The sequence below is a fragment of the Mustela putorius genome, unplaced genomic scaffold, assembly GCF_011764305.1.
Source record: "Mustela putorius furo isolate JIRA1106 unplaced genomic scaffold, ASM1176430v1.1 tig00537350_pilon_pilon_pilon, whole genome shotgun sequence".
NCBI lineage: Eukaryota > Metazoa > Chordata > Mammalia > Carnivora > Mustelidae > Mustela > Mustela putorius.
The window spans coordinates 26,258,917-26,271,736 of record NW_025422471.1 but is presented as its reverse complement, the minus strand read 5'-3'; the positions used below and the strand labels follow the sequence as shown (position 1 = coordinate 26,271,736).

The window sequence follows — 12,820 nt, the reverse complement described above, 5'->3', positions numbered from 1 at the left end:
TTACCCCAGGGGTACAGGTCTATGAATCATCAGGCTTACACATTTCACAGCACTCACTATAGCACATATCCTCCCCAATGTCCATAACCCAGCCACCCTCTCTCTACCCTCCCACCCCCCAACAACCTTCAGTTTGTTTCATGAGATTTAGACTCTCTTATGGTTTGTCTCCCTCTTGATCCCATCTGGTTTCATTTTTCCTTCCTTACCCCCCATAACCCCCCACCCCGCCTCTCGAATTCCTCATATCAGAGAGATCATATGATAATTGTCTTTCTCTGACTGACTTACTTCACTCAGCATAATACCCTCTAGTTCCATCCATGTCATTGCAAATGGCAAGATTTCTTTTGATGGCTACATAGTATTCCATTGTATATATATACCACTCTTCTTTATCCATTCATCTGTTGATTGGACATCTAGGTTTTTTCCATAGTTTGGCTATTGTGGACATTGCTGCTATAAACATTCAGGTGCATGTGCCCCTTCGGATCCCTACATTTGTGTCTTTAGAGTAAATATCCAGTATTGCAATTGCTGGGTTGTAGGGAAGCTCTATTTTAAACTTTTTGAGGAACCTCCATACTGTTATCCAGAGTGGCTGCACAAGCTTGCATTCCCACCAGCAGTGTAGGAGCATTCCCCTTTCTCTGCATCCTCACCAACATTTGTTGTTTCCTGATTTGTTAATTTTAGCCATTCTGACTCGTGTGAGGTGGTATCTCATTGTGGTTTTGATTTTTATTTCCCTGATGCAGAGTGATGTGGAGCACTTTTTCATGTGTCTGTTGGCCATTTGGATGTCTTTGCAGAAATGTCTGTTCATGTCTTCTGCCCATTTCTTGATTGGATTATTTGCTCTTTGGGTGTTGAGTTTGGTAAGTTCTTTATAGGTTTTGGATACTAGCCCTTTATCTGATATGTCCTTTGCAAATATCTTCTCCCATTCTGTTGCCTATCTTTTCGTTTTGTTGACCATTTCCTTTGCTGTGCAAAAGCTTTTGATCTTGATGAATTCCCAATAGGTCATTTTTGCCCTTGTTCCCTTGCCTTTGATGATGTTTCTAGAAAGAAGCTGCTGCGGCTGAGGTCAAAGAGGTTGATGCCTGTGCTCTCCTCAAGGATTTTGATGGATTCCTGTCTCACTTTGAAGTCTTTCATCCATTTTGAGCCCATTTTTGTGTGTGGTATAAGGAAATGGTCCAGTTTCATTCTTCTGCATGTGGCTGTCCAATTTTCCCAACACCATTTGTTGAAGAGACTGTCTTTTTTCCATTGGACATTCTTTCCTGCTTTGTTGAAGATTAGTTGACCACAGAGTTGAAGGTCTATTTCTGGGCTCTCTATTCTGTTCCATTGATCTATATGTGTTTTTGTGCCAGTACCATACTATCTTGATGAGGACAACTTTGTAATAGAGCTTGAAGTCTGGAATTGTGATGCCACCAACTTTGGCTTTCTTTTTCAACATTCCTTTGGCGATTTGGGGTCTTTTATGGTTCCATACAAATTTTAGGATTATTTGTTCATTTCTTTGAAAAAAAAAAAAGGATGGTATTTTGATAGGAATTGTATTTTAGACTGCTTTAGTTAGCACAGACATTTTCACAACATTTATTCTTCCAATCCAAGAGCATGGAATGTTTTTCCATTTCTTTGTGTCTTCCTCAATTTCTTTCCTGAGTACTTTATAGTTTTCTGAGTACAGATTCTTTGCCTCTTTGGTTAGGTTTATTCCTAGGTATCTTATGGTTTTGGGTGCAGTTTGCAATGGGATCGAATCCTTAATTTCTCTTTCTTCTGTCTTGGTGTTGTTGTATAGAAATGCAACTGATTTCTGTGCATTGATTTTAGGCTTGCAAAATTTTTGATGAGAAGCTGCCTGCCGTTCTTTTATTTGTTCCTGTATACAATTACATTTCAAAACTTTGTTTCAAAGATTTTCCCTACATAAATCAAAACCACAATGTGAAACCACCTCACACCAGTCAGAATGGCTAAAATTAACAAGTCAGGAAACAACAAATGTTGGTGACGATGTGGAGAAAGGGGAGTTCTCTTCCACTGTTGGTGGGAATGCAAGCTGGTGCAGCCACTCTGGAAAACAGTATGGACATTCCTCAAGATGTTAAAAATAGAGCTACCTTATGACCCTGTAATTGTACTAGCAAGTATTTACCCAAAAGATACAAATTTAGTGATCCAAATAGGCACCTGCACCCCAATATTCACAGAAGCAATGTCCACAATAGTCAAACTGGGGAAAGAGCTGAGATCTCCATCATCAGATGAATGAATAAGGATATGGCATATATACACAATGGAATACTATGCAGCCATCAGAAAGGATGAATACTTACCATTTACATTGACATGGATGGAATTGGAGGGTATTATGCTGAGCAAAATAAGTCAATCAGGGTAAGATAATTAGCAAATGGTTTCAGTGGTTTCACACATATGTGGAATATAAAAAACAGCACAGGGGCGCCTGGGTGGCTCAGTGGGTTGGGCCGCTGCCTTCGGCTCAGGTCGTGGTCTCAGAGTCCTGGGATCGAGTCCCACATCGGGCTCTCTGCTCAGTGGGGAGCCTGCTTCCCTCTCTCTCTCTCTGCCTGCCTCTCCATCTACTTGTGATTTCTCTCTGTCAAATAAATAAATAAATAAAAATCTTTAAAAAAAAAAAAAAAAAAAAAACAGCACAGAGGACCACAGGGGAAGGGATAGAAAACTGAATGGGAAATCATCAGAGAGGGAGAAAAGCTATAAGAGACTCAATCATAGGAAACAAACTGAGGGTTGCTGGAGGGGAGGTGGTTAGGGGAAGGGGTAACTGGGTGATGGGCATTAAGGAGTGTGTGTGATATAACAGCACTGGGTGTTATACACAACTGATAAATTATTGAATACTACATCTGAAACTAATGGTGTACATTTTGTGTACTTTGTTAGCTAGTTGAATCTAAATTAAAAAAATAGTGGCATGTACATTTTAACAATGTTAATTCTTCCAGTTCTTGAGCATGGTATATCTTTCATTATGTATCTTTATTTTCATTGCAATGATCATTTATTAATGCTTAGAAGTATATTTTTCTTTTAGGACACATGATGACTTGATTGGTGGCATCAGTTAAATTATCTCCCTTTATTGTACTATTTTATTATACTATGTTGATAGTGATGTTTTAATTTATTTTATGAGAATATAAATAAATAAATAAGTATTTCCCCCTTTTTTACTGATTCTCAGCAATTTGGTTATGGTACGTGTTGCTGCAGTTTTCTTTATTTTTCTTTTACCAGATGGCTGGTGAGATTTTTGGTTCTGTGGGTTCACTGCTTCCATCAAAATTGGTTAATTTTGGTTTTTATTCTCCAAATTTTTTTCTATCCCTCCTTTTTGGGGATTAAGCCTGCATGTATATTACATAATTTGAGATTACCCTACAGATATTGAGGGTTTCTTATTTTGCCTTTGTTTATTTTCTCACTTTTTTTCTTTATTTTGGATAATTTCTAATGCTTTATCTTCAAATCCACTTTTTTTGTTTTTTTCTCCTGCTTATGGATAATATTTTGTACTTTTTTATTTAAAAAATTGTGGACTGGTTGATAGACACTGTGATTTTTATATTGCTTAGTGCTGAATTTCATTATGTTCCTCAGATGTTGTTGGGCTTTGTTCTGGGACATGTTTCGGTTACTGGAATTCATATGATCTTTTTGGTATTTTCTTTAAAATTTTAAGGTTAGTCCAGAGAACCTTTTTGTACCAATTTAACTCAACTATGCAAGAAATACCCTCTACTTGATGCTTCCAGTTTTAAGAGTTCCTGCCATTTTGGCTGGTGGAAACAAACTACTCAGCCCTCTACAAACTCCAGCAATGGTTCTGCTCATCCTTCCCATTGGCTCTTTGCCTAATCTTACATAGTTTTCTTGAATGTATTTGTCTATCTGTCAAAGAAACAAGAGGATTTTCCTTCAAATTTCTAGAAAGTTCTCTTTATGCAGATCCTTTCTCTCTGGTATTTTGCCCCATAAATTCTACCTGTTGGAGGTAGACTCCAAATTCTGTCTTCTGAACTTGAGGCCACAGGGCTGTTTGTTTTCTCTCTCTCTGCGCTTGTCTGGAAACTCCCTCTAGTCCATATGATAAGGCAACCACAAGATTTATTTCATTTGCTTCCCTTCCTTAGGGACTACTGCCCTGTGCTGCATTTTGCACAACTGGTTCAAAACTGCTATGTTACGTATTTTGTTCACCTTTCAAGTTGTTAAGATGGGAGGGTATATCTTGTCCTTTCTATTCTTTCTTGTGTAAAAGTGGATGTCCATCCCTGCCTACTTTTAATCTTTTGTCCTATCTTTTCCTCTCACTCTCCTTTTCCTTATCTTTTAATCCTCTTCGTTTTATAAAATACATGACCATTTTGGAAAATAACTTAAAACAGAAATTAAGATTTAAAAAGATGAGTTGGAAAAATAGGTGATTGAATAAATTTCCATGCAGTAATGCAAGAGTAAAAAAAAAAATCTAAGAATTAAATTTATAGGCTATGATAGAATTGACATTGATTAGATCTATGATACCATGTATTTACCTTTCCTGCTATCTTTTTTTTTTTTTTAAGATTTTATTTATTTATTTGGCAGAGATCACAAGTAGGGAGAGAGGCAAGCAGAGAGAGAGAGAAGGAAGCAGTTTCCCCAGGGAACAGAGAGCCTGATGTGGGGCTCAATCCCATGACGCTGGGATCATGACCCGAACTGAAGGCAGAGGCTTTCACCCACTGAGCTACCCACGCTCCTCTCTCCTGCTGTCTTTTTAATCTTTCTAGTTCATCTATCAATATTCTATCTCAAGATAAACAAAAACAAAAGGGAGGAAATTAGAAATAAAATGAGCCAATGATAGAAGAACTCTCACATGGAAGAAGAATTAATGAAGATATAAGGAAGGATGCTGGCAATATATCAGTGTCAAAGGAATGAAAATATCCTTAAACATACTACCTCCTTCTTTTCAAATAAAACATTTCTCCTTAAAATAAAGGCAATATTGATGTGAGAGTCTACTCTAAATGCAAACTTCGTCTATACTGACACTTATGTGAAGAGACTTAAGTGATCCTTTAGATTATGCAATAACAAACTCTGCCCATGGGCCAAATCCAGTCAGTTGCCTGATTTTATAAATAAAGTTTTATTGGAGCATAGCCATACTTACTCATTTACACATTGTCTATGACTGCTTTCTCAATACAATAGTTGAGTAGCTACAGCAGAGACTGCGTGGCCCAGAAAAACCAAACTGTTTATTATCTAGCTCTTTACAAGAAGTATTTAGCAAGCCCTGCTCTAGACCAGGGCTGTCCAACAAAATTTTCTGTGACAATGGAAGCACTCTAATCTACATTTCCAATGTGATAGCCACTTCCAATATGGTATGATACATGTAGCTATTGAGTACTTCAAATATGGCTAATGCAACTGAAGAATTGATTTTTTAATTTAATTAATTTAAAATAATTTAAATTAAAATAGCCACATGTGGCTAATGGCTACAGTACAGGACAGCACAGCTCTAAATCACATTCCTTTTCCAGGGGTAAAGATATTTATAATCTTTCTCAAGCAGCAGAACTAGGCCTAGAACTTGGGCTTTCTAATACCTCATCCAGTATTTTATCCACTAAACCAAGCTCCCCTCTCCCATCTTCTGTGGTTAAGTTTAGCTCTTGACATTTATTTTTACAGAAGGTCCTTTGTATCTGAGTAATCATTTTCTCTGTCCCTTCAAGTTAACAAATTTCTTTTTCCTTTTTTTAAAAATTTTAAAAGATTTTTATTTATTTATTTGACAGACAGAGATCACAAGTAGGCAGAGAAGCAGGCAGAGGGTGGTTGGGGGTGTGGGAAGCAGACCCCCTGCTGAGCAGAGAGCCTGATGTGGGGCTTGATCCCAGGACCCTGAGACCATGACCTGAGCCAAAGGCAGAGGCTTTAACCCACTGAGCCACCCAGGCATCCCAAGTTACCAAATTGTTATAAAGGAAGCTAGAGTCTTCAAAACAGGAAAATTCTCACTCATGGAAACCATTTATAAAATGTTACCCAAACAACCTCTCTCCTTACTAACATAGAATCTTTCCTATCCATCAAGTCAACAGCTTTGTTGTTCAGTTTATTACTCGTCAATTATGTTGTAAGCAGCTAACAATAAAATGTAAATACACTACAAATTGATTACAAAGTCCCAAGGTACAAATATAAAATTTCCTGAAGTCAAACATTAAAATAATGTTGGAGAAATACTTGAAGCACCTGTGAAGCCATGATGAATGAGAAACTGACAGGTAAAACTGTTAACCTAAAAAAATAAATATCATAAGAATTTGAATATAAAAGGACTGATAGAAGACCTAGTAAAAACTTGTTATACCTCTGAAAATGTTTGCAAAAAGAACTTCCTTGAGGTAGGGGTATAGAAAAATCAAGTATGAGATGAAGTATATCCTATGTACTGTCACATAATTTTGCCAGAAAAATTAGGCCATGAAAGCAAACTTTATTCACTCTTTTCCTGTTTTAGAAATTAGCATATGTAGCAATTAGAACCTAAATAAAATACTGCTTAGAAAAGAGTTAACACAGCAGGCCTGAGACTGCAATCTAGAGAGGTTGCTTGCAAGGCTGGCCTTTAGCTGACATCAATGAACCTGACTGGTAAACAGTACCATACATTGGTAGAAAACTTTCCCTATTGATAATGGTAACTTTCTTTGCTTAAACATTCTACACAGCCAATGTGGTTTGTGCTCTTAGGAGTCTGGAATCTTGGTATGTGCTAGGCAGAGAGTGCTTACATGACCAGTCCCAATATAAATCTTTGAAACTGAGTTTCTAATGAGCTTCCTTGGAGGGGAAACACAGAAATGACATTTTTGTTGCTGGGGGAAAGGTAAGCTGTGAGTGACCTCCCATGAGGAAGAGAGCATAATAAAGCCTTCACTAAATACCCTCAGACTCCACCTGTGTTTTTTCCTAATGAGTCAGCAGCATATCCTTCCTATATTGTTGTAACAAATCTTAGCCATGAGGGGTGCTTGGGTGGCTCATTTGGTTAAGCCTCTGCCTTTGGCTCAGGACATGATCTCAGGGTCCCTGGATAGAGCCCTGCTTGGGCTCCTGCTCAGCAGGGAGCCTGCTTCTCCCTCTCCCTCTGCCTCTACACTTAGGCTCTCTCAAATAAATAAAATCTAAAAAAAAAAAAAAAAAAAAAAAAAAAAAAAAAAAAAAAGAAAGAAAAAAGAATCTTAGCTATGAGCATAACTGTATGCTGAGTTCTGTAAGTCCTTCCATTCAATTCCCAAATTTACGGGTGGTATTATGGACCTCCTTATTTTCTTTGTTTTATATTGCATTTTTCAGGATAATTCCTAAAAATGTGATTTACCTACTATAGAGTTTTGGCCCTTATTTAAGTGGTTTCACTCTAAGTGGCCTTTTCCCTGTACACATAATCAGTAAGCTAATTAATGACTCTTCCTGTTTGCCTCCCATTTTATGATCAGACCTTATCTATTCTTTTTAAATTAAGTATCATAAAGGCCAAAGAGCTTCTTTGGTCAAAAGAAGCCACTCTGGACATTAGTCCACCCATCTGGTATTATTAATATATATTTTTTTTTAAGTAGACGCCATGCCCAGGATGGAGCCCAAAGTGAAGCTTGAACTCACAAACCTGAGATCAAGACTGAACTGAGATCAAGAGTTGGATGCTTAACCAACTGAGCCACTCAGGTGCCCTTTTCTGATATTACTCTTAATCATTAGTTTAATCTCTTATTGCTGCAAATCATAAATTCAATACTATTCCTTTACATGACTACCTTTAGGCTGAAAACAGTGGGGATATGCTTTCTTTTTTTTTTTTTTTTAAGATTTTATTTATTTATTTGACAGAGAGAGATCACAAGTAGGCAGAGGCAGGCAGAGAGAGAGGAGGAAGCAGGCTCCCTGCTGAGCAGAGAGCCCGATGCGGGACTCGATCCCAGGACCCTGAGATCATGACCTGAGCCGAAGGCAGCAGCTTAACCCACTGAGCCACCCAGGCGCCCCTATGCTTTCATAAAATTAACAAAAAAATCACCAGGGCCTTAAAAATATCTACAGACAGATATATTGGTGTTAGTGAAAGGTTCAATGTATTTTTTATATGAACTTTGGTTTTATATTGTTGTTATTGGTGTTGGTTTCCTTCACTAGTTTTTCAAAGCCAGTGGTTATTCCTGAAGTCTGAATTGTCTATTGATAAAAGTCTTCTGCTTAGATTTGTCAAAAAGGAGTTTAAAAACATTAATAATTTTAAGGTTTAGTTTTGAAATTCAGTGTTACTGAAATAATTTTCTTTTGTGCAATTTTCTTTTGTGACAGCTGTCTGATTAAGAAAAACGAAGGAGAAAAATATATAACAAACCCACAGGAACATGCATTTTTATCCATTTCTTTGAAACTTAAACCTACGGAGAAATTGAGTTAGGAAAAAAAAATCTGTCAACATATATTATCACTATAATTAGATCTTTTATACACAAGAGCAAATCATTTAATACAATTAAAAATGGAATGTATTAGATTTATAGCCTACATTTACCCTGAGACATTTCATTTTATTCTGAGTTACATGAATTTTATGAGGAAAAGACAATGGAAAAACAATTCATTAGTTAATATGATTTTCCAGTCAATAAACAACATCCTATCTTCATTTAAAATTTTAAGTAGGTTTTAAAAATTATTTATTTTAAGGAATTACTTTAGTGTTCAGTTTAAAATACCTTCATTTTCTTCACTCATTTTTCTAAGAAAAAGTAATGGGAAACCAATCTGATGTGCACTGTACCTTTAAATGATTGTTGGCAGCAGCATCATGTAAGGGATCAATCCCATCTAGATTTTCACAATTAACATTAGCACCAGCTTTTAACAACTCTACAATTATATCATTAGATCCCTCACTAGATGCCTCATGAAGTGGTGTCCAACCTAAAAAAGGAAAAAAGAAAAAAAACAGAAGCTGCTGCCTATAAATCAACATTCATGTAATAACGTCATTATTAATTTTATTTGCCTTAATACAATGGATATCTATGTTGATTCAAATGTATATATTAAGTATCAGACAAGAAATAATATTGAAAACCATGGCCTCAAAATGTTTCAATTTTGAAAACCAATCTCATAAAAAATATTTATCAATTCAAGTGCCAAAACAGAAGACTCACAGAACATAAAATATAATGGGACTAGAGTAAATACTAATCATGTCAATTTGTCTCAACTCAGATATTAAAATAGAGTAAGATCAGGTCTGCTTCCCCATTTGTATCTCTGTATTGTCATATACCTCTTTAAAATGACATAATATTCTTGAAATCAATCTTTGAGTTTTTCCCTCTGTTAACTCCTCACACAAGATTATTTTGTGCTTGAGCAAAATGTCAGATCAATTTAAATATGGAGGCTGAAAATAAAAATAAGGAAAGAGAGAAACAACAAATAATTAAAAAGAGAGGAGAAGAGAAGGGATAGGGAAATGGGAAAAAAAAAAAAAAACTGGCACTCTCTCCAAAGTGACAGTTTAGTATTAAGATCTCTGAGGAAAAAACCTAAATAAAGCTCTCTGTACTCCTCATTCTGTATACTTCCTCTGAATGCTCCCACATGTATGTTAAAAACTGTTTCAGAGGAGGTTATTTTAGCATTGGGTGAAAACCAAGATAAATTTAACTACTCAACTAAATAATATATTATTATTTTTTAAAATTTATTTATTTATTCTTTTTAATAAACATATAATGTATTTTTATCCCCAGGGGTACAGGTCTGTGAATCGCCAGGTTTACATACTTCACAGCACTCACCATAGCACATACCCTCCCCAATGTCCATAACCCTACCCCCCTCTCCCAATTCTCCTCCCCCCAGCAACTCTCCGTTTGTTTTGTGAGATTAAGAGTCACTTATGGTGACTCCAATCCCATTTTGTTTCATTTATTCTTCTCCTACCCCCTTAATCCTCCCATGTTGCATCTCCACTTCCTCATATCAGGGAGATCATATGATAGTTGTCTTTCTCCAACTGACTTATTTCGCTAAGCATGATACCCTCTAGTTCCATCCACATCGTTCTGGAATTGTGATGCCACGAACTTTGGGTTTCTTTTTCAATATTCCTTTGGCTATTTGAGGTCTTTTCTGGTTCCATATAAATTTTAGGATTATTTGTTCCATTTCTTTGAAAAAAATGGATGGTATTTTGACAGGAATTGCATTAAATGTGTAGATTGCTTTAGGTAGCATAGACATTTTCACAATATTTGTTCTTCCAATCCAGGAGCATGGAACTAAATAATACATTATATAATATAATATGATATGATATGATATGATATGATATAATATAATATATTATTAAAAAGTTCAAAGTTAGCAGCCAGCATGAGAACTGGGGTAGGGTGGATGAAATGTATACTTCAGTAATTTCGGTTATAAACACAATTAAAATTTCAAGAATCCAAACCTGCATTATCTTTTAGATTCACATCTGCTCCAGATTCTATTAGAGCCTTCACCAGAGACAAATTTCCTCTTCTGGCAGCCAAATGAAGCCGGCTTTCCCCTCTGGCATTCCTCTTATTGATCCCAACTGTTTTCACTTCTGTAAATTTGCCAAGTAAAGCTGAGGTTTCTTTTCTGTCAAATGCTGATCATTACAAAGGAGCTCAGAAAATACACTGCAACTTCCTCAAAATATCCTAAATAGGGTGCACTACACAAAACATACGTGAATATCATCATTGCTATTACTGTTTAAAAATCTAACTTGTGAAGGAATTGTAGAGCATCTAAGCACATTAGTTTGCATTCATTCTAACAGCTGTTTAATCACTCTATCATAAGCTTGATTACAACAAATAAACTTCCTTCAGCTCTACCCTCATTTTGCCCTCAGTAGTCCTTTAACAATGGAAAAAATTTTTCTTAAAAACAAATTATAATTTTATAAAACTCCTCTTTCTATAACTCTTCTCTAACCCAGTGAGTGTGTTTCTGATCACAAAAGACACCAAAACCCAGAGTATGGCCCAATGGATTATTTTTTCTTTCAAAAAAGCATGCAGTACAACATCATTATCCAAAGATTTTTTAAAAAAATCTTCTCCTTGCACCACAAGTTATAGAGATTTAAGTTGGAGATAAAAAAAAAAAAAATCAAAACCAACCAAACAAAAAAAAAAACCTGACTATGTTTTCCCCTCAATTTCCTCCCCAAACCATGCTAAAATGATAGTAAAAGATTTTTTTTTTAATACCATAAAAAGAAAATAGAAAAGGAAAAAATAGAGGACAAAGACTTCAACAACTTTTTGGCAAATGGAAAATCACTGCTGGAGAAGGGTTAACCAACTTCGTGAAGTGGGGGAAATGCCTGACCCAAATGCCTGCAAAAAGAATTAGAGAGAGAGCCCATCTGAACCCAGCATTTGGGGGCAGGGTGAAAAGCAGTGTGCGTTGAACTGGGCTAGAAACATGGAGATTGACTAAAAGTATATACATAGAAGTTGGGACTAGTTCCTTTCCCTAACCCTGAATGTCTGGCAATCATTCCTCTCACCCAAGGTCCCCATCCCCAAGCCAGATTTATTTTCTGTAGAAACTACATCAGAGAAGCTTGAGAGTGAGACACAAGGAAGGCAAAGTAGAGGATTAGAGTGATGAAATAGAAAAGAATATTCATTAAACCAGTAGTACTCAAATGTAGTCCCAGATTAGCAGTATCAGTATCACCCGGGAAACTTGTTAGAAATGCTAATTCTCCAGCTCACCCCACAAGCCTACTGCAGAGGACAGACTTTAAGGTAACTCCTTATGATCCCCATCTCCTGGTATTTATGGCCTTGTATCATCCATTCCTCTTGAATAATTTGCTTCTAACCAATAGAATGCCTTAATATTGAGGGTATTTCACTTCCTTGATTAGGTTTTAAGAAACTGTAACATCTTCTGTCTTGCTAGCAAAGTTGCTCTACCACCTTTAGCTTGCATGTTTTGAAGAACCAAGAGGACACACTGGAAAAGCTCATGATGGAAGAAACTGAGGATGACCACAAGCTGGCTACAACCCTCAAGGAACTGAGTTCTGACAATAACCACATGAGCTTGAAAATGGATCCTTCCCTGGTTGGGCCTTCAGAAGAGACTCCAGTCCTGGCCAATACCTTGACTGTAGTCTATGAAATATCCTGAGCAGAAGACCTACCTAAGCCATGTCCAATTCCTGATCTACAGAAACTATAAGATAAAAAATGTGTGTTGTTTTAAACTGCCAAGTTTGTAAATGTGTAATACACTAATAGATAATATACCTAATGATTAGACTTTCTGGGAACAGAGCCCAGCAATCTGTGTTTTAACAAGCTTTCCAGGTGAATCTGATGCAAAATAGGGTTTGAGAACCACTGCATTAAATCTTAAGATGCGCTCCCTATTCTATTTCCTAAAGCCAGGAACTAGGCACCTAGTTTCAGGGCAAGAGATATAAAGTTCAGAGAATTACTCTCTAAAAGATGGATTCTTTGGTTATGTGGATCACAGGGAACACTGACAGCTTCATGTCTGCCACTGACATCTAGAGAAAATCATACTGCTCTTAAATATTTGCACTTAGAAATTCTTTATTTGAAGAATAAAGACATATTATATATATATTTAATGTTATATATAATATATAGAGAATATATTTTAA

At 36.3% G+C, this 12,820-nt stretch overlaps 1 protein-coding gene across 1 annotated transcript in view; it reads right to left on the bottom strand.

The window, feature by feature from the left end:
* ANKRD31 (ankyrin repeat domain 31) overlaps nucleotides 1–12,820 on the bottom strand; it is a 148,564-nt gene that overhangs the window by 53,185 nt on the left and 82,559 nt on the right. The window contains exons 13-14 of the mRNA XM_045074417.1: nucleotides 10,595–10,732; nucleotides 8,915–9,057 (exon numbers count right to left, since the gene is read on the bottom strand). Of these exons, the coding sequence (XP_044930352.1) occupies nucleotides 8,915–9,057; nucleotides 10,595–10,732 (281 nt within the window). The remainder of the gene's footprint in view (nucleotides 1–8,914; nucleotides 9,058–10,594; nucleotides 10,733–12,820) is intronic.